Below are 27,269 nucleotides of genomic sequence, written 5' to 3' on the forward strand. Positions count from 1 at the left end.
CATTATTTATTCAACAACTGCAAATTACAATGTCATTTTTAGGTTAGCACAGCTTTTATTTTTTTTATTGAAATTTTATTAACAAATTGTTTGCTCTACAATTAATAAGTCAATATTTATTATCTTCAAAGAATGCATGCCATTTTAGGGCCGTACAACCAGTTACCATAATATTACCATATTACAACCCATTTATTATACATTTGTAAAGAAAATATTTAGAAATATTAAAAGCATCAATACATTTAAAATATCTGCTGATCTCAAATGGTTCCCAACCATCCAAAGACCCGAATCCTACATTTTTTGTGCATTTGGATTTTTTTTATTGAGGCTGAGTTTAGATAAATTTGGTATGTATGTGTGTGTGTGTGTGTGTGTGTGTGTGTGTGTGTGTGTGTGTGTGTCTGTTTGTGTACCACAAATGAATGCAATTTATGTAATTAGTTATGTAATTAATTTTACAAGACAATTTTTAAACCTCACTTTATCCCTTAGAGTTGATTTCTGGCTCTGCAAAGATTAACATAAGTGTAGGCTTGCAAAGGTCCCACTATGCATCAAGCAAATGCTGACTAGTTATCTGGTAGTGCTGAGGTGAGGGATGAGACCCAAACTCGGGCCAAACTGGTGCAAAATCAAAAACAGCAGTTTGAGCAGAAGAGAAGTGACATTACAAACGTCTACTGTCTTCAGAATATTACAAAAATAGTGAAGCAGGTATTAATTCTTAGAGGTGAAAGTGGTTGCTTAGTGTAGTGGGTAACACCTCTGCCTTCTACGCTGTAAACTGGGGTTCAATCCCCTGTTTGGACAAGCCCCCTACACTATACCAATAAGAGCCCTTGGGCAAGACTCCTAACACTGCCTTCGCCTACCTGTGTAAAATGATCAAATTATAAGTCGCTTTGGATAACAGCGTCTGTCAAATGCCCTAAATGAAAGGGTGATCCTCTTCTTTTTCTGTACATTCTGGTTTGGACACTTTTCTCCATGGCGCACACGTTCACATTATGTACAAGTTGGCAGGCACCTGTTTGCAGATTTGCAAGCGCAGAAATGAATCTCGGCCTTACAAATTCTACCTGAAGTTTTTATTCCTGTGCCTTGACAAACATATGCTATGTGGCCAAAAGTATGTAGACACCTGACCAGGACACCTATATGAGCTTGCTGGTAATTCTATTCCAAAACCATGGGCATTAATATGGAGTTGCCCCCCTTATGTGGTTATAACCACCTCCACTCTTCTGGGAAGGCTTTTCAAGATTTTGGGGTGTGTCTGTGGGAATGTGTTCCCATTTACTTAAAAGAGCATCTGTGCAGTCAGGCACTGAAGCTGGATGAGAGGGCTCACAATTGATGTTCCAATTCATCTGAAAGGTGTTCACTGGAGTTCCTCCACATCAAACCATGTCTTTATGGACCTCGCTTACAGTCCTGCTGGAACAGGTGAGGGCCTTCCCCAAACTGCTGCCACAAAGTTAGTAGCATATAATTGCCTAAAATGTCTTGCTGTAGCATTAATATTACCCTTCACAAGGAGCTGAGTCCAAGCCCTGAAAAAATCCCCAGACCATTATCCCTCCTCCACCAAACTTTGGTGGGTAGCGTTCTCTTGGCATCCACCAAACCCAGATTCGTCGTTCATACTGCCAGATAGTGAAGCTTGATTCATCACTCAAGAGAACGTTTCCACCTCTCCAGAGTCCAGTGGCAGTGTGCTTCATTGCCACACCAGCTGACGCTTGGCAATCACTCAGGGACTGCACATGGAAATCTCAGGTTTATGTGCAGCTGCTTGGCCATAGAAAGCCATTTCAGAAAGATCCTGACACACAGTTCTTGTGTTGATATTGCTTCTAGAGGCAGTTTGGAACTTTATAGTAAGTAATGGGTGCTTTTCGGCAGTCCCTCTCTGTGGGTTTGTGAGGTCTGCTGCTTTGTGGCTGAGCCGTTGTTGCTCCTAGACGCTTCCATTTCACAATAATAGCACTTACAGTTAACTGGGGAGGATCCACCAGGGGTGTCCACATACTTTTGGCCACACAGTGTACGCACATGACATCTGTTGTGATTGGCTGTCCTGTACTGTACCTTATTCATAAAGCAGTCCTGGCTGAAACACTGCTTATCATCTCAGCGTGAATGGGCAGAGCTAAACTGCAGGGCGAATAGATGGATATACAGCATGTAAACTCATCCAGTGAATTCAGGCTGTTTTTGCAGCTTAATTTCTGCATATATCTGGACAGTGCAGTGATTGGCACCCTTTGAACTTTGTTTATACAGGCCTACATTATCAGACTCTTTTATTTAAAAAAAATACCACTGACCCTTTATACAGGAGAAAATATGTATTTTTATAAATACTTTATCACACAATGAAGCACTTATAACCACATCGGCTAGACGACAGAAATAACTTCTCTGTAAAGATGTATGTTTACACGGCGAGTCAGCAGAACTGCCGGAGAGTCTCCAATCGCGGCGCAGAAGGGGTGGAGTCACGCGGAATACGGGTGGGAAATAAAACAACACAGCGCGTGGAAAACGCACCACGTAACGCTGCCTTTCGTGCGGCGCATGCGCACAGAGCATCGAAATGGCGGCCAGGTCCTACGAAAAGTACTGAGATCTGCTTCAATTTCGACAAATTTGCCAAGGTAGGTCGCACCTTTCGCTCTTCAGCTCTTTCCCACAAGCTGTATAAGCCTCTAACGTGTTCGCCGCCGAGCCCGGCTCGTCCTGGTGGTCCGGTTTGGCGGTTTTAAACGGCATCTTCACTGTCAACACTTTTCTCCCCTCGCACTGTATTAGTGGATTGATGTTATTTCCAAAGTGGTTGACGGGCGTTCACCCCTCCCATTAGCGCTCATAATTCATTAATACCTACCCGCTTTTGTCTTTTTAAGTCAGCTTCTGTCGGTGGGCTGCTCGCCGCTGCTTTGTTTTCGTCCAGAAGCTGGAGGCTGGTCAGGGTTTTGCTCGGGTGTGTTAATGTTTTGTTGATGGCTGGGGCTTCTCGTCCTTGGTGATGACGTTTCCTTTTCGAGTTCCCATGACTTTATCAGACTCGTCACCAGGCCCAGTTATCCAGAGGCTTGGAGGAGTAAACACGTTCATTAATAGGAATTCTGCTGTAAAAGACATTTGCCAAGTTTTTAACGTTTTCAAACAGGATTTATAACCTAAAGTCTGGATGCCCATAATGCTGTCTGCAACCTCTTAGGAATTACTCGCTTTTAAAAACGTGTCCTTAATATTAGCATTTCTGATAGAAATACCACGTGTTCTTTTTTTGTTTGTGTTTTTTTTTTTTTTTTACAGTTAGCGGCAGCATAATCATATCAACATGAAATCATAGTCCTATGATATTAACTCTTAATGCTGTGTTTGCATTTCACCTTTTCCTAAATGTTTGTATTTGTAACTATGCTCTATAAATTTCAATAATAAGTATTTGGCTTATTTCAGTGCTTATTTCAGTAATAAGGACTTCGATCTGACCGTTCTTGCTACTGTAAGCACTTTGTCCACTGAAGATTATGGTGGAGATAGTAGTGATCAAGTGTTTGCTTGTTCGTTCTGTTGCTGTACAGTTCTTTGTTGTTTTTGTTATAAATGTTTTATGAAGGACGTAATAAATGATGATGAAGCTCCTGTACGGTCAGGAGGTGCTCCTCGGTGCGTTTCGCTCCAGTTTGGGTTATTTTTAGTGCTGTTAGACCTCCTGTGCTGTTTTAGATCAGTCATTTCACAACATTGAAATCTTTAGCCTTGATTTGCTCTGTTTTCTTTTTGCCCACGAGCTTAGTTTCAGCTTAAAATGGAACGGTTTCTGTTTGATAGGGAGATGAGATGATTTGAGGCCGTGCAAAATAGTTGATGTCCCCTTCAAAGGCTGTTTGAATGATGTATCTAGGATACATGAAGAGGAGGACTTCAGTAGAGAGCACAAGCTGAACATGCGCACCGATGTAAACTTCACTGTTATGGCCTAAACGTCTGTTCAGTGCAAAGACCTGTAGACACGCGAGTGCTCACGATAGCCGTGCCTGTTCCACTGACCTCCTTTTTCATCTTCTCAATGGAAATAATGCAGCAAGAGTTTTTATTTCATCAGGTCACCATGTGGTCAGAGTGCTGTGCTGAACCCGTGCAATGAGATTAACATCATTCATTTTTTCCTCTTGCATATCACTCACTGACCATGAGATAAACTGATGTGATTGAGTAGAAAGTGTCATAAGGATTTGAATAAATTCCATGTATTCAGATTTCGTTAAGCGTGAGCAGTCCAGGCCTACAGTACGGTGCTAGTTGTGGACCAGGGATGCACTGATTGTGGGTGTAGCCAATATTTTTCATATACACTTAAATTGTGAAATAATATAATATATGCACTCTTCAAGCATGCAATAAATATACTGTCTAATATCAGTTTGAAATATTTGTGAGATATAAATATATAAATTATATATAAATATATAAATATAAGTGCAAAGCAAACATTTTGTTTGGATGTACGATTGAATTGTGCATCAGTCTAAACGTCACAAACACGCATGGAAAGCCAGATTTTCTTCACTTTCAAAGAGTTTGATGTGGCATGAATATGCAGTTCAGGAACTAAGTCATATATGGAAATGAAGAAAACAGCCCATTTTGACTTCATTGTTTTTGTGAAGTCATGAAACCAACATATTTACACACATCCAGACAGATAAAGAGAAGCTGGAAAGCGGTCATGTAAAAATGAATTATAACTATTTTTGCTAAATAAAACCGCACAAATGTTCGGGGTGTTTTTTTCCTTAATTGGATGTTCAAATAGGACATGTTTATTTTTATTTATTTATTTTTTTAAAATAAAAAGTATAATTTTTTTTAAGAGTGTGTTTCTACTGAGCGTACTATACTGACCCACACGTAAGCAGCTAATGTTGCGTCTTGAATTTTCCCTTGTTTATACATAAACAGTAAAAACGAATGGGAAATTTCATAAAATGGGACTAAGTGGCAATCGAGAGTCGTTAAAATGGGACAGTCTACTTGTGTGGTATATTTGTCTTAAAAATGATCTTAAAAAAATGGAACTTTTCCACTTTTAGCTGTGTAATAGAAAGGATCGTGGCTCCTGCGATCCTGGAAAGCCAACATTTTTGATCCTGAAGGCGATGGATTATAGTAAGACATAGCAAATGTTATGAAAATAGATATTTATCACAAAATTATGAAGGATTTTAATAGAATTTAGGCCAGGTATTATGTAAAAGCGCATAGTGAGGATTTTTTGTTTCTAATGACTCATTTGAGGATATTAATCTGGTCAGAAATGTGCTCGGCTTCTTTCATTTTTCATCTTTCATCACCTCTTTCATTTGTTCTGCGTGTTCTGCCAATATTAGCAAACATTTCAAGCTCAACTTTCAGCAAATTTTCCTTTTCATGATGCTTGATGAATGCATTTGAATATTTTATGGCCACTGTATTGAGGTTTATTAACGTGGGCATTGAAAGTAACTGACTCACACCGTCCTTGAAACTCGTGCCAGTTTCGGGGGGATTGTTTTCAGTAGCGAGATCACAAAGTCATATGCAAGAAGTAGTAAAGGCGTTAACCTCTGCTTTTTGTTGAAGTTGGAGAAACAGTGAGGAAATTTAGCCCTGTATTGAACCTGGCCTGTTTTCTTGAGGTAGTTAAACAATTACATAACGTTAAATACAGATATTCAGTGTTCATGTACAAAAATATGTATCACTGTTTGCAAAGCTATAAAAATATTCAGTATACAAACCTGTGTGAGTGGTCTGGCGCCCGTGGCCAGCTCGGATAAAGAGGGGCTACTTATGTGGGTAGTGAGTGGATCACTGTACGGCTGCTCAGGAATGTGTTCCCCCAGTCACATTCTCCATCCAGAAAGACACTCCCCCACTGGTAGAGCGCTACTTGGTTTGGGAAACAAGGCCCACATGGCCCTCTGTGCCTTCTGAATAGCACCTCTGTGGGGGATTCCCCAGTTCTCAGCCTAACAGGCTTCATTTTACCGGATATGTAGAAGATCAGTGGTGTGGATTCCCCATAAACATCATGTAGGTGGAAACAGTTTCAGACAGGCAGGGCTGTATTGGAGACTCAGAACTGAAAGCCACCTAATGCAATACAGGAAAAAATAAATGCGTAGTTATGATCAAAATCATACATTACAGACCACCTCCATCATTTAATTTCCAGTCAAAGTAGCCATGAAGTGCAAGGTATTCATTTTCAGGAGAAACGTCTGAGGAGATTAGATATAAGATGATTCACGAGAGGAATTTCAAAGGGAAATCGGAGCCCCTAAGAGCGACACAAGACCTGGTCGATCAGCAGAACTGTCCCCATCAGATATAAACAGTACTGAAAGCTTTCATCTCTGAGAGAGAGGAGAAAATCAAGCTCTACTTCTGCTTCGCATTTGACACAGGTGTTTCTGAAAAAGGGGAAAGGAAATTTGACAAAATAGGAAAACAAACTGCAAATCAAACAAAGAAGCTGCTGGTGTTCTCAGAGCTTTGGGCTGACCACCCCAGAGGCCAGGCCTCAACATCACTGAATGTCTCTGGGATTATTTGCATGGCGAGAAGCAGAAAATGGAACCAGCTTCTAAGACTGAACTTTGGAGGTGTGGAAGAAACATCCCTGTAGACGTCTTTGAAAAGCTGAGAGCGAGTCTCCTGAAAAGAGTGGAAGCTGTAATAAAGGCAAAGTGTGACGCATTAAATACTGAAGATTTTAATATTGTATTTGATGGTTGAGGCTTCTGTGTCGTTCTCTGTTAAGTCTGTTTCCCGTTTGACACTGAAAAAGAAATCATTTCAACTTGAAGGCCATGTGGACTTTTTAAACTAATGAAAAATAAAATAAAGCTTTTATTTAAGAATTTCAACCTAAATTCATAACATTCTTCAAACTTTGAACTTAGTTTATGGCTTTTTGAGTTTACTCCACTTCATGGCACTGGTGATCTCTGGTGCACCGTAAAAATCAGTTCAACCGAAAAAATACACTTCATGTGGTAACAAGTAAATGTATTTACTTGTTTTTTACAGTGTGCTCTTAAGTGAATTACGGTACCTCATGATTTTTACTTTATTTATTAGTTTTTTTAACACTGTGTAGTGTATACTCCTGTTCCAAAAATGGGCTGAGCCCAAAATACGAATGGTATTAGTATTAATACTATTATAGTATTAATACTAATTTACTGATGGTTTTGGCCTGGCCAGAGTCCAGATTTAAAGCCTATAGAAAATATTTGGGCTTACATTAAACACAAATTAGCTCAGCCTTATTTTTCGTCTGGGTGAAGCCATCAGTGCTGAGTGAAACAATATTGACTCTTCTTTCTGTAAAAGGCTTTCTGCAAGTTTACCCACCAGACTTCAACACTTGCCATGCTAAGTTACAGACTAACGATTTGTTGTTAAGACCATTAAAGGCTTAAAGTTTTGCCATTTTTTCCATATCTTAGAACTTACTGGATTATTTAAAAAAGTTCTTGAATAATTAATTTCATGGTGAATGTTTAAATCGGGTTCATCTCTATTAGCTTTCTCAGAAACTGATATAATATCTGGCGTATGAATACTGACTCCATAGGTGACATTATAATAACGGTTTTGTTAATCCCTGGATTTGTTTTACAGCATGTCAGGCCAGGTCAGGACTTGGTAGGATTTCTTTCTTTCTTTCCCTTTCTCTCTCACGCTCTTGCTTTCTGCCCTCCTTCCTTTTGGACCCTCTTTCGTTTCTAATAGGCAGCCTTTTATCTGTTGTGTGTGGATGGTGGGTTTGGGTTTTGGCCAGAGGGCTAAAGAGGGCCTGCAGTGTTCTGAGCACAGGTGAGCCTGGTCTGGCAGGAGGGCCGTTCCTTCAGGTGCTCAGGAGAATGTGAGCTTTGCCACCTGATGTGCAGCTTCTGAAAGGCTTGGAATGAATGTTTTCAATAGTAGTTGAATGTTGAATGTTTTCAACAGTGATTGCTAGTAATATGCAGTTTTAAACATTTTAAATCATGTTTCAGAAGCTGTAAATGAATTAATAGTAATGCTTTATTTATATAGTTCTATAAATGGTGGTTTTTACAAAGCAACAGTAGAGATTGGAGCCCAGAAATAACACAAGTAAAGCAAAAAGTTAAACAAGGGTGAAAATACACTTTAAAAAAATGATGCAACCTTTTCACTTAAAAAAGGGACTTAATATTTAAATTTCAGTGAACCTAAAGTTTGGATTATTAACTTTTAAAATTGTCTTTTTTTTTTACAATGTAGACAGCAATAGAGAGCAGATTAACAATGAGTAATGAGTAATTTACTCTTCACACCTCACAGTCTAATCAGGCAATTCTTCCATTTTGGCTCCATTGGATGGCTGGGGCATCACCAGGGTTTGATCTCCTCATCTTCAGGTTAACATTTAATCCAAGAAGTTTCTTACACTGTAAAAATGATATATTTTTTAACTTTAAAAAAGCAAGTAACCTGGTTAATTTGAAACAGAGCAATAGTTGATGTATTATATTCTGTTATCTTGTTATTTGAAGTTCCTTGAACTCAAGTTTTTAAGTCAGACAGGTAACTTACTTTTTTAATAAATTAGTTTCGTCATTTCTAGTGTAGATTTGATGTTTTAACTTCAAAAAGTAACCTAGCTGACAAACTTTTATTTCTCTTGAACTTCCGAGGAAAAGTTTACATAACAATATAAAACACAAATAGTTGTTTAGTTAACTTGTTTTTAACTTGTGTTTGATGTCCAGTTAACTCAGATTACAAAGCCACAAATAATTTAAAATGAAATTTAAATTTAATTGCAAAACTTCTATATATTTCAGTTCTTCTGACTAATTTAGATAAATGGGTAATTATATTATGGTACTTGTTTAATAGCTTTTTATCTCAAAATGCTTGAAACACTGAATAATGAAAGGGTTTTAGTGTCAACACTGTATATGATACTTTTTGAAGAACTAACGAAAACATCAAATATGAAAAGGGATCAGCGAATTATTGAGTAAAGCTCTTCAGCTGGACTCCCTCAAGCTGCTTGCGTGGAGTAAGGAGGCTTGGCTGTGTTAAGGGCTGTTTAAACGTCTCCGGATTTTCTAGACGCTCAGCCACGTTTACCGGTTTGGAGTATGTGGTGAAAGGCTGCATGAGTTGAGAGGAATTTATAGTCCGTTTCTGAGATGCAGGTTTGATGTTCTTATCTTGAATAAAAATGTTATTTTGTTCCTAAGTTTGCCTTTTAGCAGAGCCGACACGGAAAAGCCAGGATAATCGCTGCATGTTTAAGGAGTGCGACTACCAGATCCATTAAGGCAACAGATGATAATTGAGTTCCCAAATTGCCAACCAATTTTAGATGACTAAATTAAATCCAGTGTTTGAATTGGTGTCAAGCAATTAAAGCTTAAATTAATGTCTGTCCTCTATAATAAATGTGAGGATCTTTGGCTTGTTTTAGGCTGCATATTCGAGATTCTGCCTCAAAGATGTGAACGTAAAATTTGTACCTGACTGATTTATTAGTTGGCCAATATCAGACGTTACTGATGCAACACCAGGCAAGAGCACAGTTTTGTTGTTATTAATATACTGTTATAAATTCTTATTAATTATCAGAAAAAAAAGGGTAGCTCTGCCACCAGTGCTGTCACATCTGTTAGTATAGCACTATAAATAAAGTATAAAATTCAAATCTAGGATATGAGAATCAAATTATATTTACGTCTTCAGTTATTTCAGTTATTTCTCTCTGAAGTGAATCAGTGTTGAATTCTGATGCACTTCGCTAAGTGGTGTTCCCCGAAACACTCAACCAACAACAGATGCTCTTTTTCTGCTCCTTTTGGTGTGGGCCGAATCTCTTTTCCACCCTGGTGGTCTTTCCCCAGGTCCCTCTCTACATAATTATCCCCCCTCTCAAAGACATGGAGGGATGTGGCGTGTGTTTCAGGACTCCCATGTGGGCTTGAGCCCACAGTCAGCCTGAGCAGATCTCGACTCCAACCTTAAGTTCAATCCCCAGACAACTGTAGGGGCTTTCCGTTCGTAGGGTTTCCAGGCAGCTGTTGGCTGTACTGTGTACTGTGTATAGCTTGAGTTCTGTGCATTCATGGTTGACTGATCGATGTAGAACAGCAGATTAGATGAGTCTTCATTTCTCCATCCAGGTTGTGAAGAAGTGCTGGCACGCTGAAATGCCTGTGAGATGTTAGAACTTACCACTGTTGTGGTGTTGATGTAGCTGTTCTCCTTTAGAGCAGCGGTCCACAAATGTTTTTACAGTGGGCACAAACACAACCCTCTCCTCATCTGTCAGGTAAAGGGCTGTTTATCGTTAGTTAAGTTGGTCTTTATGTCGTCTATTATTTATTACTTCTATATAACGTCGCATTTTGTATGTTTGTTGTGTTCTTGCCAGGTGTTTTCAGACATGAGCGTTGAGTGTAGAAGTTTTATTAGTCAACATTGCTCATGTTTCTGATACGGATACTGAGAACAGTGTTAAAGTTCTTCATGATAATCTCTTTAGTAGCTTGCCTAATGGCATGCTGCATTTATTTAGCTTCATCATTTATCAGTGATGGTGACTATTGTAACTTGGCTTGGCTAACTTAGTGTCTGTAAAGCTAGCTAAAGCCTACACTTCAGCCCCTGAGTTCCCAAGGACAGCATAAGTGATGGCAAATTTAGGGTTGGATAGTTTATTTTTTACAATTTTGTATTAATCATTTTATTATGTTTTCATTACCGTCTGAATTACTTAAATATTACAGAGTATTGAAAAATACAGTGTCAATACGGTAGACGTTGATTAGCCAATGAGAATGCTTTTTCAGAAATCTTGACCGCTGATTGGCTGTAAATGAAGTTCTGTATGCGCACTATTAGTGCCAGCACTTCTTGATTAGTCTGTAATCCATTGTGTTAAATATACCCACTTCCAGCATGACATATCATTCCGTTTGAATCCACACCGACTTTCAGTTTGGAACTGAACAGAAGGTATTGGAAAAAATGTTAATAATGATAGGAACGTTTAGGAAACAGTACTGAAGTCAAAGTGTTGCTACTGATATTGGACATTTTTTTGTTATTGGTGTTGCACTGCAGTAGTTAAGTAGTTTCATTTGACTGCATGATTTACATTTGTGCAAATCAGTACGAAGACTACAGTCTAGGGCAGTCATGATCATGAAATTTTAGCTGATGATTAAATGTCATGTAAATAATATCATTTAACCCTTCCTGTTTGCATATCTGTGTATATCTGTATATCTGGTGTATATCTATTAAAATACAAGCCTGCAGGCCAGATTGGCTAATTGGCCACCTTACTTTCTAGCTATGTTTACTTCATGTGAATCATATGTAGAGTCAATTCCTCCAACATGTGTCCTAAAAATGTTAGAATCATCGGCAATAAATAACATTTAAACAAACTATACTCAGTGCTGCCCTCTGAACATGTTAGAACACACGTTAGTAGTTAGAGCAAGTCCTGTGCTATCTTACTGAAGTGCACGATCTTCTCTTTTATTTACATTTATTTGCCTCAAACCAGCGCACTAAGTTGTGTTTGTTGCAATATAATATGAGTGAAATCTAACAACTGTGGAAAATGATTGCAGTCAACTTAAATCATTGTGAAGATCTCAAATATTTGCAGTTAGGCGATTAATGTAACACCTGTGGTGAGCGTAAAGCATCTGGGGGTGTGCAGAAGTTATTGCACGCTAATATTGGGGCAGTCATGGGCTGGAGGTTAGGGAACGAGCCTCGTGACCGGAAGGTCGCTGGTTCGATCCCCAGAGCCGACAGCACATGACTGAGGTGTCCTTGAGCAAGACACCTAACCCCCAACTGCTCCCCGGGAGCTGCGGATCGGGCTGCCCACCGCTCTGGGCAAGTGTGCTCACTGCCCCCTAGTGTGTGTGTGCTCACTAGTGTGTATGTGGTGTTTCACTTCACGGATGGGTTAAATGCGGAGGTGGAATTTCCCCATTGTGGGACTAATAAGGATCACTTAATTAATCTATTGCATCAGTAAACATATTTCAGTGCTGTATGAAAGTAAAACTGGCCCCAGATCAAACTACAACCCATGTTTAGCCCCTCAGAAGAGTAGTTCACTCAGAAATGGTGATGTGCTAACAGTGATAAAACTGGCCATCAAGCTATTTTGAGGTGAACAATTTTTTTCTCTCCCACCAAATTTTCAGGGTTTTTCCATGACTCCGTTGTTCAGATATGAACGGAGTTGTTCAGAGTGGTTCGATATGAAACGGTTCTTTGTAGAGACTCTCCTTCCACATTAGGACGTCAGGGTCAGTTGTCCATTTGTCTCTCTCCGTTTCACTCCTGTTAGGAGTAATTAAAGTGACAGAGTGGCTTTTTGCTGTTGGGCTGCCCGTGTTGTGTCAGGGGTCAGGCGTAATTGTTTTTTCTGCTAAAGAGGCTTTTCCTCCTGACTGCTGCTCCAGAGAGGCCCCCCAAGACCGCCTGCGGTGCTTTTACCCAGAGTGAACTCAATTACTGCTCAGTTCACTTCAATTCAATATAATTCAGTTCAGTTTGGTTTTATTTAAATCAAGCTTTTTACAGTAGAACTCGTCACATCAGGTCATTGTGCTTTTTTTGTGATATCGAAGAGAGAGTCGCTTTGTAGTGAAACGGAAGATCAGACTGCTTTAGAACTCATTCAGCTTGGATTCAGTCAGAAAGCCAGAGTGGTTGTCACGATTGGCTCCTCCCTCTCCTCCATGTGCTTTTTGTTTTGGTCTTGCATGTGCTTCTTTGTTGGGTTTCCTACCAGTTCTGCCCCTTGTTTCTTCTCTCTGCCCTTGATTGCTTCCAGCTGTTTTCCACCTGTGTCTTGTGAACCCTCGTTAGCCCTCTTGTATTTAAGCCCTGTGTTTTCCTTAGTCTGGTGCTGGTCTTTGTTTGTTGTGTGCTGTTTGATGTTTGTTTGATGTTTGAATAGTTTGTAAGTCTGTTCTGACGTGCTGTTTGTATAGTTTGGATTTCTGTATGCTTTGTCATGTCTGTCCCTCCTGCTCGTGTTGATGTCTGTCCCTCCTGCTCTTCGTGTTGGCTACCTGAATCTGGACTGTCTTGACCCTGATTTTGGATTTACCCATAGTGAATCTCGCTTGTCTCCGCACATGCGTCTGCCTCAACATCGCTCCTCGTTACAGTGGTATGGCCAGTTATATCATGGTAAGTTTGAAATTTCTGATGATGATGTATCATGATATGTATGGATTTTCAAGTAAAACCATTTTAAATGCTTAAGAAAACCAGTGATGTATTATTCTGGTGTGTTTTTACATTTTAATTTAAGAGAATTTTAACAACCAAAGTGAAATAGTATCAACAGAACTGAACAGTGTATATAGATCGGTCAGTATTGCTTTGCAACACTAGCCTAAATTTATAAATAGGCTAAATTTGGCAGCTGTTTGTTTGAATTTTCTGCTCCACCTTAAATGGAGCACTGGGTAGATTCTGGCACCTGTACATGCTCCTGAATGGTAAGTGCTGCACCATTTAAGGTGGAATGGGAAATTTGAATAAGAAGCCAAATTCTGTGGAATTTCTCAAGTTGCTTGTTTCACACGTGCACCTCATCCTTCTCACCATCAGACTCTGCTGGAATATGGAAAATGTTAGGGTCAGTTACGCTGTCAGTACCAGCAGGTGCGCAGCTGACTGAGTCAGGAGGCTGTTCAGGCGCTGTGAGAGGAAGCGTGGCAACCTCAAAGGTGACAAACACCCAGATTCTGTTCTTTGGCTACACGGGCTAATGTTAGCGTGGCTTGTATGTCTGTATAGCGTGTTATCGGACTGGGATGCCACCCTGCTAAATAGTTTTTTTTAATAAATAAACAATTGCCATTGTTATCTTGCCTTGAAGCCTTAAAGTTTAATGAGGTTTATTTAACTGTTTTCAGATCTAGATTTAGTTCTAGAAAAACCTCCTGTTCATTTCTGCTCCAGCTTCATCGTGTTTTCGGTGTTTACCTATTCATCCCACATTATTAGAGTGTATTCATCATTTGATGACATGACATACCGTACGCGTCATGTATGTCGTTTTATCACCTGTTATTTGGTAGTCTGGGTCTACTTACATGTTGTTGCTGCATTGTTATACATTCGAGTGAGGAAAGCGCAGCACTAGCTCTCAGATTCATTTGCATGAAAAAGAGCTAAAGTCTTTTCAGAGGTGGAGAGGGATCTGCCTTGTGAACCCTCTGGGCTAAAGGAGGCAGTCTAGCATGCAGAAAGCAGTAGTCATAGGGCAATTAACCTAACGCTGTTCCCTAGAGGCTGTTTTGTAGTGGCAATCAGTTTAACCCTTAGAAGTGTGGAGTTATCATCATTTTGCTGCACTATATAATCACATGGTGCAATGTAACATAAACTGCTTTATATTTTGAGTCTGCACTTTAGATGTGTGATATCAAATATCATGTGCAATATAACATTGTCTGACCGCACCCCCTCAGTTTAACAAGTGCAACCATGGGTGGGTAAAAATGTGCTGCTCATGCTGCAACAGAATGTTCTGAAGCGACGATCTCTCTGACAGGATGGTTCACAGTCATTTAGGTAAGTGATTCAAATCTGTCCTTAACGCGAACGAACGAACGTCCTGAAACGACTCGCATGCACACGTCCTACTCAGTAATGTGCAACGTCACCAACCAAACAAACTAAGCGCAGAAAACTGTGAGCAGAACGAGCCGACGGTGAAAAAGGTCAGATGTGCTGCTTTTCCGCATTTCCAGGCTTTAACTTCTGTTCAGTGCTGCTGGAATGGTAATGCTGAATGATGGAGCACGCGCAGTGGAAAAAAGCACATGAATTCCGATCTGAGCATCACTTTGAGGTCGCATGGCCTCGAATCAGATATGTATCTGATCTAGGACCACCTATGAAAGTGACTCAGGTCGGATTTGAAAAGATCAGGTTTCACATCTCGTGCTCACACATGTTGGGTGGTTGGTTTTTATTTGGCTTTTCTACAAAACACATGGGTCCTCCTGACCGTCTGACTCCGACTCTGTGTTCGTTTTAGGATGCTCACTCTTCATGCTTCAATCAAGTCATATAAAACGTTCCAATAAAATCATGTCCCACCCACTTTAATTTCCCACCGGAGTAGCCTGTTTCATTTGGAAATACGTCATATATTTCCAAGGAAGAAAAATGCGCTCTGATTTCCAGTTCCATGGAAATTAGAAGAGATATCGTCGCGAGTTCGCCGTTTTGATCATTGTCCAACATGTCAGATTGGTTGGTTATTTTATTTCTCAGTCAAATGGCATTTCCTGACAGAAGTAGCCCGCTTTTTGGCCTTGTTGCAGAACAAAGCGCACCGGACTCCCTGACTACGTATTAGGAGACTGAGGAGCGCTGTGGGAATTGAAGGCTGTGTTCTGAATGGAATTATTGAGAATTTATTGAGGAGGGGCGCGGAGGAGCTTTTGTGCTGAATCAGCATGAGGAGCTGTGTTGGGAGTGTGTGGAGAGAGTGTGTGTAGTTTGAGAGGTGTTGGGGGGGGGGGGGGGGGGGGGGGGGGGGGGGGGGGGGGGGGGGGGGGGGGGGGGGCGCTCACACACTCTGGGGGAGGAAGAGAGCGTCTGGAATGCTTTTCATGTTTTTCCCAGACTCAACCCAGCCCTGAAACACAGACACACACACGCCCCACACACATGGGTTTACAACGCTGAGGAATCTGTATTGCCAGTAGTACGGAGAGAGGGAGATGGAGGGGAACCCAGGAGAGAGAAAGTGAGTATGAGTTTGAGAGAAGATGTAAGTAAATATAAGGCTCTGTTGGCATAAGTTGTGTTTGTGTGTTTTAAACAGGTTGGTACAGTGTGGCTTTCTCTGATCACTTGAGTCTTTAAGCTTAGTTTGATGTGAATAATGTTATGTTAGGAATCAGAATCGTTCAGGATTGGATTCAGTTGATTTTCACTCTTACATTGTCGTCAGCGGTTGGGTGATTTCTTTTTGTTGTTCTGTGTTGAAATTATTATTCTTTTTTAAATTCTTTTTGATTTACAGTTTTGTGCAAATATGTTTCCAGTCAAAACAGCCAATAAGTACAAGTTGTTCACATTTCAGGAGATTAGATAGAACATAATTCACTTGCATAAGGGAATAATAAAGGGAGGGAAAGACAAAGAAAAAAGCGAAATACAGGAGTTTCCAAACTGGAGTTCAAAAAATGATGAAAAGATGTAGAGAGAATGTGACACTTAACAACCACCTGCAACACCCGGAGCACGTTCAGTCTCCAAGTGGCTGTGTTTACATGCGAAGAGTTTTGCCAATCCGTTTAAATACATTCCAATTACAGATTTGGACGGAGGTGTTTATGCTCACTCTGTTCAGTCTGATGGAAAATCTTTTATATGTGCACTACAAGTAATCCGATCCAAACTGGTGCGCATGCGTGGCGTAGAGCTTAGAATAAACGTTACCGTGACAGCGAGCATCACGTGAGCTCCAGTCAGAGTGAGATGAGTTTCCATTTGGCGCGCTTGTGTTTTTAATTATTTTAAAATGATGTCAGGCTCAGAAAAATGTACTTCACAAGGAAGCGGCGAGAGGAAGACCTCGTGCTCCGAGACACGTAAGCTGGACGTCCGTCCCACCGCCGTCTTTTAAAGATCAGAGCATGAACTTCATCTCCACTGCAGACCAGCTTCTGCTCCGCCATGCTGAACATTAGAGAGTACGTACACGTTCCGATTGGAGTGTAATCGGATTCAGGCGTTTACACGCCTATTATTCTTCTATTTAACGGGTTATTTAGAGGGTTACCCACCTCGTTCAATCGGATAGAAATTGTATTCTGAGTGGCCTCAATAGGACTCGGCTGTTCCTATTGAAGTGTATACATGGACGTATTCTGTACCAATTGAGCTATTAGTCGGATTATTAATGGTTTATTAGGATGCATGTAAACGTGGCTGCTGTTGTGCACAGGTTTTGGCTTAAACAACATGTTTTGTGAGACAGCATGTTCTGGGCTTTGAGGTACATTTTCTCTCATTCGACTGGTGTGTCGGAGGTGTTACCCCTTCAGCAGTGTCGTGCATATAAACCACGCCGTATTAAAAAGGCAGTGCAGTGGACACACTGAAGTCTTCAACAAATACATCCACCACGGTTTGGTGTACGCACAATTGAAGACTTTAGAAAACATGTTTATTGTCGCATTTATTTTAGTAGAATGTGTTTGAATTACGCCAAGAACGACTTTCTCAGCTGCCGCAGTTGCAATGCTTGCTCGTCACACAAAAGAGTGTTCAACGTACCACCATCTCCATGTACATAAATGTTTCGCTGCATTTCGTCGGGGCTGAACGCAGCCCTGCTAGGCCACCAAAAATATCCCATCAGTTAAACAGTAAAGCTTTCACCTATGAGAGAGAAATCAAGCTGCTTCAGATCTGAACCAATCCACAGGTATTTCTGTCCATCCTTCCCCTGTGATAAGACGACTCAGCGCTGTGAGTATGGAAGGATGTGTAGCTGTCAAGAAGCCCTTACTCTGGGCAAAGGAAATAGACACAAAAGGAGACAATTTACGATTCAAACAAAGAACCTGCTGATGTTCTGACCGCACCGAAGTCCGGACCCCAGCGTCACTGAATGTGTTTGGGATTACTTTGATTTTGAAAAGCAGAAAATTCAACCAACTTCTAAGACTGAACTTGGAAGGTGTGGGAAAACATCTCTGCAGAAAAGCTAGAAGCGAATCTTTTGAGATTATATACGGAGATTTTATTTAGTAGTTGACGCTTCAGTGTAATTTTCAACTAAACCCTTAAATGGCCAGGACCCTTTGATGAGTCAAGAGTTTTACTACGAATGTCTGTAACTTAAGAATAACTTGTTTCTGGTTTTTCCCATGAAACTGAAAAATGTATTAAACATTACTACTTTATTCCAAGGAGGATGCGTTGATGACCATGAAACTGAGTGTTGCAAAATAGCTGTTTTATGGTGGCAAACTATTAGCAAGTCTTTTAACTTAATTAAAAAGGAACCATGAATAGAGTTGAGAAATGAAAGGCAGGGTATCCTCAAACGTTTGATGAGCGATGTGTGTGTGTGCTGCATGTGGAGAACATAAGGAGAATATAAGGAGAATGTAGTGAAAACATGTGGAGAACATAAGGAGAATATAAGGAGAATGTAGTGAAAACGTGGAGAACATAAGGAGAATATAAGGAGAATGTAGTGAAAACATGTGGAGAACATAAGGAGAATATAAGGAGAGCACAAGGAGAATATTATGAGAACATAAGGATAATATAACAAGAACATACCAAAAACATGAGAATATACAGAGAACATGAGATTATACAGAGAACATAAGGAGGATATAAAGAGAACATGAGATTATACAGAGAACATAAGGAGAATATACAGAGAACATGAGATTATACAGAGAACATGAGATTATACAGAGAACATAAGGAGGATATAAAGAGAATATAAAGAGAACATGAGATTATACAGAGAACATAAGGAGAATATACAGAGAACATGAGATTATACAGAGAACATAAGGAGGATATAAAGAGAACATGAGATTATACAGAGAACATAAGGAGGATATAAAGAGAACATGAGATTATACAGAGAGCATAAGGAGGATATAAAGAGAATATAAAGAGAACATGAGATTATACAGAGAACATAAGGAGAATATACAGAGAACATGAGATTATACAGAGAACATAAGGAGAATATACAGAGAACATGAGATTATACAGAGAGCATAAGGAGGATATAAAGAGAACATGAGATTATACAGAGAACATAAGGAGGATATAAAGAGAATATAAAGAGAACATGAGATTATACAGAGAACATAAGGAGAATATACAGAGAACATGAGATTATACAGAGAACATAAGGAGAATATACAGAGAACATGAGATTATACAGAGAGCATAAGGAGGATATAAAGAGAACATGAGATTATACAGAGAACATAAGGAGGATATAAAGAGAATATAAAGAGAACATGAGATTATACAGAGAACATAAGGAGAATATACAGAGAACATGAGATTATACAGAGAACATAAGGAGAATATACAGAGAACATGAGATTATACAGAGAACATAAGGAGGATATAAAGAGAATATAAAGAGAACATGAGATTATACAGAGAACATAAGGAGAATATACAGAGAACATGAGATTATACAGAGAACATAAGGAGAATATACAGAGAACATGAGATTATACAGAGAGCATAAGGAGGATATAAAGAGAACATGAGATTATACAGAGAACATAAGGAGGATATAAAGAGAACATGAGATTATTCAGAGAGCATAAGGAGGACATAACGTGTGATATTCATTATGACTAAATAATCAGAACAGTGAAGCTAATCTACACCTGTGTGTGAAAACTGTTCTCACAGAATTCACAGCCTTGATATCATGATAAAGGACTATATATAGTGCGCTATATAAAGGCTGCTGCTGAGTCTGACAGTGAGGGGATTTTGACTTGCATCTGGAAAACAGACGACACATCTGGGTGACAGGCATCCTCACTGAGCCGTCTGTGCTTCTTCAGTGCTTTACAGTCCATCTCCAGTGTTGCGACTAGCAGGGCAGAGTGTTTTGATAGGAAGTCAAATCATGATGTTTTAGTGTTGTTTACTTTGTGGTAGCTAACAGCCAGGCCGGGGGTGGCTGCGACACTTTTTCTGCGGTTGTTGATTATAGCTTTGAGCCTGAACTAGTGGTGGGCAATATGATATGTAGGACATTATGATATTATATTATAACTACTGCCATAGAGTATATCATAGGTGCTGCTGGTACTTCTGCAAGCCTGATATCATAAAAAAGCAGCAAGAATAGAAAACCTGTAAACAAGCACCACCAGTGTATAGCAACTGCATAATAACAAGTAGCCCATTGGGTGTCAGCTAGAGGTGGGCAATATGACAAGAGCATAACGTCTCAATCCTTCAAGACATTTTCATGATGCCTAATATGCTCCATGATATTTCTTTTTTTTTGAGATTTGATAAGTTGGAACAGACAAAAAGCAGTAATGCTGCTTTTAAAATTAAAGATTAAGTTAAAAGCTGTAAATAATGTATATGAATTCATACATTATGCTGCCCTAAATCCAGATATACAGGATTAGTTACGTGATAGATAATGTTTTTCCTCTTTTCTAGTATTGTTCAGTAGTGACGCACCGAGACCAAAATTCCCGACCCACTGGGCCAAAACCGAAAAGAAACTGGCAGTCAATAAAAGCAGTGGTTACATGATGTAGGTTACACAGTGCAACAAAATCAAACAGCAGCCCACGACAGCATCGAGCGCTGGGTCATCTGAGGCAGTTCTTTACATGTTCACTTATACTTTGCACTTTGGCTGCTGTTTGTAATGTTTTTTCATCATTTTAAACGTCGCTGCTGGTGATGTCAGCGCGCTTGCAGGGTCTTTCTTTGCTGCATGTGTTGTTTTGCTGTATTCTGCGTGTAGAACAAGTTTACAGGTGGCCTCAAACCTTTAGTGGAGAATTTCTTTTATGTCGTCCTTCTTCTTGATACCAACTTGCGTGTCTACTGTTCCTCGTAGGTCTTTGCGGCAACATTTTCCCGGTTTATCTGCTGCTCAAACTGGAAAACGAAAAGAACAAAAAAAAAGGGCATTTTCATGACTTCAAATATCTTGGGTCAACCATCCAGAGCAATGGACAGTGTAGAAAAGAGGTGAAGAAGAGGGTGCAGGCAGGATGGAGTGGGTGGAGACGGGTGTCAGGGCTGATGTGTGACAGAAGGATAGCAGCAAGACTGAAAGGGAAGGTTTACAAGACAGCAGTGCGTCCTGCTATGATGTATGGTTTGGAGACTGTGGCTCTGTCTAAAAGACAGGAGGCTGAGCTGGAGGTGGCGGAGATGAAGATGCTGAGATTTTCGTTGGGAGTGACAAGGATGGACAAGATTAGAAATGAGCAGATCAGAGGGACAGTGAAGGTGGAGCAGTTTGGAGATAAAGCCAGAGAGGCCAGGTTGAGATGGTTTGGACATGTGTTGAGGAGGAATAGTGGATATATTGGGCAAAAAATGTTGGAGATGGAGCTGCTGGGTAGAAGGAGAAGAGGTAGACCTCAGAGAAGGTTTATGGATGTAGTGAAGGTGGACATGGAGATGGTTGGTGTAAAAGTAGAGGAGGCAGTGGATGGGGCAAGATGGAGGCAGATGATCCGCTAAACATCCAAAAATGTTTGATGGGGGTGTCCCTACTATTTAGTTTTCATTGTTGTTGTATTTCTGTAGATTTTCCATGTTTTTAAAACTGATATTTTTATATATTCACTACTATTTTTGATGATTTTTGCACTGACTAGTACGTGCAAATGTTTGCTGGCTACTTGTTTTCAAGTCTGAGCTAATTATAATGCATAGTGTCTTTATAAGTACATAATTGCCTGATCACAGTCATTTTCCAGACTTAGTTTATAGTATTATATGAATATAATTTGGGCACGTTTTCATCTGCTGTGTTGAGGCAGAGGCATGTTATTTAAATAAAGCAGAATGTGCATTTCTAGCAACATCATCAGACAACTTCAGAGAGCAGTAGTGAGTAATATTTGTTTATTTGAGCTCAGGCTGCGGCTGTCGACAGTTGAAAGCTACTAATTATTGACAACTAAAATGCAAATAGGCAGTAAAGCAATTTGGCCACTTCAGGCTTCAATAAAAGCATAAAATGAAGGAAAAAAAACGAATTATAACTCAGTTTATTTTAGCATTTATATAGCAATTCATCATCAGCTAAATTTTCATGAAAAATATTGTGATGTGTTTTGATCCGTCACCCCACCTGTCTGAACAGGAACGGCCTGATCTTTTGGGTTGCTTTGGTTGTTCTACGTTTCTTTGCCTTTTTATAAAATAGCTTGTTTTGACACACATCAGTGCATTAGTGTGAGCAATCAGTGACCTGGTCAGAGCTTGATGCTGCATTAGACTTGTATCAGCACGCCTACACACCTTCTGAAGAGAAGACTCGCTGTTTTTCATTGTGCAGAGTGCATAATGCTGACACTGACAGTGTACAGATAGCAGCACAAGTCATCAATCATCAGCGTTAACAGGCAGAACAGAGACGAGAGGCCGCAGTTTTGCTTAGCTGTTTAAAGAATGACAGGTTCCTTCAGGTTCTTTTGGGCGTTCATTGAGTTTGTGCGAGCTCCTTTAATTTCCTTATAGGCTGTAGTGCAAACACAGCAGTAATGTAGCCTAATGACAGCCTCAATTAATGCCACTGATGTATTGAATATAGTATGTACTATCATGTTGATTTTACCTGTACTGGTATATGTGCCTGGTTATATTAGGTATGCTTTACTGTATTATACCATTTTAACGGTATAATAAGCAATATTAGCCAGTAATATCCTTTTTTACCTCTGCCTCCCACTAACCCACCTGTCACTGAATGAAAATGCTCAGCTAGCTAGCCTCCTTAATATAGCTTTTCAGTCAGAAATACATCACGGGATAGAAGGACAGTGCGTTGTGATCTACTTAATCAATGAACCATTCAAGGTCCCAGAACTGAAACTCTTTCAGATGAGACAGCACTGCTCATATTTACAGCTGCATGCGAAAGTTTGGAGACTTCTGCTTTAAAGACAAAGTTTAGCTCATTTTCCAAGTGAAAATAAGCCAACGCATCCTCTACAGGGATCAGACTTAGATTCACAATTTAACGACTATTTGCGTGTCCTTGAGTTTCATTCTGGAAAAAAATTAAAGCAAAAAACAAAACGTGCTAGAACTTTTGCACAGGCCTCATTTTATGTTGGTGAAATTTCAAGTTGACCTCTAACTTTTTTGTTGGTACAATTTCTAGTTAAATTGTCCTCCTCTCCCTGTGAGCTACCGTGGCTCATTTTTACGTCTCTCCGGAGACTTTTTCCTTCGGTTGTTTAAAGGGTGATGATATCCTGCCTCGACATCCTGTAATTGGTTTGAAAGTCCAAACCATCCAAAAAAGTGTTTTCACGCTGCAGACAAACCAAACCACGGTTCAGTTTGATTCACGTCCACCTCTTTTGGTCTGACCAAATTTTGGTCCTTTGGTCTGGGCCAAGGTTCGAGGCACCTGCTATTTTGGTTCAGACTAAAACTGAAAAGTCTGAAAGTCTGGACCAAATAAGGTAGATCTGAAAGCACCCTAAGTCTGATGTATACAAGTTGTTTCTGTTGTGATTCACTGTCCTGTATTTTGCCTTGTTGTAATAACAGTCAGGACTGACATGTGGACCAAACTGTTAAGTTTGGACTAAAGTATCCAGACTTTACCTACTTTTTATTGTATGGATAGTTTGAAAGTTTGCAATGGTCTCTTTGCTTCCCAGTAGCCAGAAACAGCACAATATGACCATGTGCAAGTTTCCTTTTTGCTTGTGACATCACAACCATGATGGATGCAAAACAAATTATTTTGGTTTCCATGCAAAAATAGTCTGTTTGTTTTGACTATAAGTGCTGTGTGTTTTCTATGATATTGGCCCTTAGAAATGACTGAAAACTTTTCAAAAGAAGAAACAAGTGTAACTGCGGCTGACTGGAACCTCTGGTTCTCTGTATGATCCGTCACTTGACTGAATCTCTCTCTCTCTCTCTCTCTCTCGCTCTCACGCTCTCTCTCTCTCTCTCGCTCTCTCTGTCTCTCTCGCTCTCTCTCGCTCGCTCTCTCTCTCTCTCTGACAGGTTTGGGCCTCAGTGAGTGTTGTGCAGTATTGTGTCAGAGTTCCTGAACCGCAGTAGCCGATGATCAGCATGGGCAGGACTGCGCTGAAAGGTGAAACCACACTGACAATTAAACATAGACACGCCAAACATACATACAGTCAGAGTTTCGGCTGTTAATCGTTTGTTGTGCTAAAACACAAGAGCGTTTGTATTCTGGCAGAACAATGTCTAATGTCAGACGGCACTGAAGGGGAATTCCACAGGTTTTTCAGAATTGTGTACAACACAAATATAGCCATTTTATTCACTATCCATGAACCTACATGTGTCTTCTGAGTGATGATATGTGATGTTGAAGATTGTAAAAGATTTATTAATAAATCTGAAAAATATACTTTTGTTTCGGGACTATTTTGCTGCACAACACCAAGCGTGTATCTCTCTGTCCTTTGTGTTCTATTCTTTTCACCAGAAATGTAAATTATACTATCAAATGAAGAATAAAGCTGTATAGTACTAAAATTCAATGACTACCTCTGCAACATCTTGCAATACTTCTATATTTATTTTTTATATATTCTAATATCTGGACCTAATTTATTTATATGCATATAAAAATGCATCTTAGGCCATCGCAAAACTATTACAAAACCTCTCGGGCATCAGGCAGTCTATTCATATTCATTTCATTTAATAACATTTTGTGTAGCTTTAAGAGACATTAAATGCTTCAGACGTCAGGTTCCTATCACTTCTACTTTAAACAAATCTAACATGGTACGTTTTTATAAAACAGAGCACTTCACATCAAACCACTCAGCATAATGTTGTTTACATTTTAATGAATGAATTATGCAGAAATTTAGAAAAATCTGTGGGATTCTCCTTTAACACTACCACAGGTAATGCGGGTCGCACACCAGGTTGTCCAGCAGAGGTTTAACTACGCAAACCACTCATCAGAGGAGCAGCCCAGATTGACGTTTTAACTGATCATTTGAGAAAACCTTAAATAATTACATGTGCATTCAGTTTACATTCAGTATCTACAGCTTTGTTTGTTGTGATGTAAAAGTAATAACAATGGCATAAATGTAAAGGAGGATTTTCTCTCTGCAAAACAAGACTGTACACACAGCAGAAACCTCTATTCAAATCCTAGTAAAATATGACCTACTTATGAAAATGTGGTACTGACTGAATCTGCACTTGGTGTATGATTAATATACTGTAAATATAATGCTAATATGAAACGGTGCCAGGCTTTGGTCGTCACTGGTGGTAATGTGAATCAATATGCATCTTAGTCCGTTTAGACTGATTTAAAGTGCAGTTGCATGCAAAAGTTTGGGCACCCCCAGTTACATACTGTTTGATACATGTTTGGGTAGATCTTAAACATGCAGTGCATGCAAGATGGCTGACGAATATTGCAGTATTAGAAGCGTTCAGGAAGGAGGAGTCGGTGAAAATTCCTAAAATAACAGCAGAAACAGCCATAGCTGGCTGCGGAAATCATTTGTAAGCCGCGATATTGTAAGCAGCCGTCGTTAAGTACTGACCGAAGTTTTGCACATGCCAGTTTTTAAGTTGTATTTCTTTAATCACATATAAAGTAGCTCTAGATTACATTTGCAGAATAAAATCTTTTTTTTAAATAGTTTGCTGCAGAGGTTATGTTTACTTCTTTTTTTTTCCAGCAAAATATGTAATTTGGTCAAACCTTTTGCACACAACTGTGTACTTTTCCATGAGGTCATACCAACAGCACGCTCGAGTTACAGAAAATTTTTTTTTCTGTTTTTTTCTGTAGATTTTGCATGTTTTTTTTTTACATCTGCTGTAATACAGTTTTGTATTCGTCTGTGTACAAAAGTGTTCCTTTCATAATTAAAGGGTCCACTTTTGCTTGTTTGTCCTCCAGATGGGAAAGACAGTAAGAAGGAGAAGGCAGGCAGGAGTACTCCTGTCAACACAGGTCCTGCACCAGTGAAAGGTAAGAGCGCACACACTGTAGTGCTGATCCTAGATCAGTATTTTCACCATTTATTGACAGTAACATTACAGAGAGGATTTTCTAATAGATGAGCCATCTGCGTATGGAATGGACGCAGATGATTTGCAAAGCAGGGAGAATGATGCGGTTTAACGTGTCACGAAGGGCCAGTATGTAGGCCCACAGTTGAAGTCCTCACTCTCATAACTACATCATTTACATATTAGTTTTATACATTTACATATTAGTAGTTACTGAATAATTTGCAGTAGTTATTGAGTACTATGTCTTTATTTAAGGCCGATATACAACATTTTTCTTGCCCATTATCCATGTATAATGTTACAACTGATATATGTACATGACTTCTGTTCTGATTGGCCTCCCTGTATTGGGCCTCATTCAAAAAGTAAAAGTGTGAATGTAAATGTGTTGGTTTTTGTAACATCACAGAAACAATTACCTCAAAACAGGCCAAATTGGAGTTTCCATTTATGGACTAAAGCATTGAAAGAACTGTACAGTTTGAAACTTGAGGAAAATGCTCTTTTCCCAGATAAAAGCCCTTTCATAACTTAATAAGTCTGCAGTTTTAAGAGGTTAAAGCATGTTCTTTTTTATGGTAAGAGTGCCCTCTTGTGTACAGTTGAAGTCACAGAGCTGTGTATTTTAAATCACGTTAAAAGCACCAGCAATGTTCTTTATATATGCAGCTCATGCCGTGTATGTGTAACTGTCTTTAACTCTTTAGCCCCCGAGTCTTTCTCATGGGAGGAATATTTGAAGGAGACGTCGTCTACACCTGCCCCTGCCAGCTGCTTCAGACAGGTGCGAAAACAAACCCAACAGCTGACCATCTGACACTGCGCTACATCCTGTTTTGTGTCTAGTGCACCAAAAGGGTTTCAGCACACTGATCACAGTGAGACACCGCAACCGCCACTTTGAACACTGTAGAGCTTTTACATGAGCTGCTAGACTTTAATGCAAATTGAGTTGTACCTTGAAGGAACATCATGATTTGAGTCACTGTTACTGTTGTTTATGAAACCGTTCAGAGCGTCCTGAAATAATCAAATAAGTCAAAAAAAAAGATTTGAATGGATTTGGTCTGCTGAAAATGTGGCCCACTGGCTAAAGTTGGCACCTGTAATGATGTAATTTGGCACGCCAGAAAGCTGCCCAACACCACCCACTCTCCCAGTGAGAAATCAGACATTGTAAAAATATACGTAACGGACAAAGTACAGCGACTGGCCGCTTCATTGAGCACATCTCCTTGTATCTACACCTTTTGTGTATTTTATCAGCTCAGCTTAGCAAACAGGTGCACTTTGTAGTTGCACTGTTTATAGACTGTAAACCATCTGTTTCTCTGCATATTTTGTTAGCCCCCTTTTATCTTGTTCTTAAATGGTCAGGACACCCACAGGACCTC

At 39.8% G+C, this 27,269-nt stretch overlaps 1 protein-coding gene across 2 annotated transcripts in view; it reads left to right on the forward strand.

Moving 5' to 3' along the window:
- Positions 1-2,585: 2,585 nt before the first annotated feature.
- The window catches only part of LOC108435571 (Scm polycomb group protein like 2), a 52,076-nt gene continuing 27,392 nt past the window's right edge, over positions 2,586-27,269 (forward strand). For both annotated transcript variants that reach the window (XM_037541173.1, XM_037541174.1), the window contains exons 1-4: positions 2,586-2,666; positions 23,854-23,944; positions 25,760-25,831; positions 26,583-26,659. In XM_037541173.1, the coding sequence (XP_037397070.1) occupies positions 23,914-23,944; positions 25,760-25,831; positions 26,583-26,659 (180 nt within the window). In that variant the 5' untranslated portion in view covers positions 2,586-2,666; positions 23,854-23,913. The remainder of the gene's footprint in view (positions 2,667-23,853; positions 23,945-25,759; positions 25,832-26,582; positions 26,660-27,269) is intronic.

This window comes from Pygocentrus nattereri, chromosome 9 (assembly GCF_015220715.1).
Source record: "Pygocentrus nattereri isolate fPygNat1 chromosome 9, fPygNat1.pri, whole genome shotgun sequence".
Lineage (NCBI taxonomy): Eukaryota > Metazoa > Chordata > Actinopteri > Characiformes > Serrasalmidae > Pygocentrus > Pygocentrus nattereri.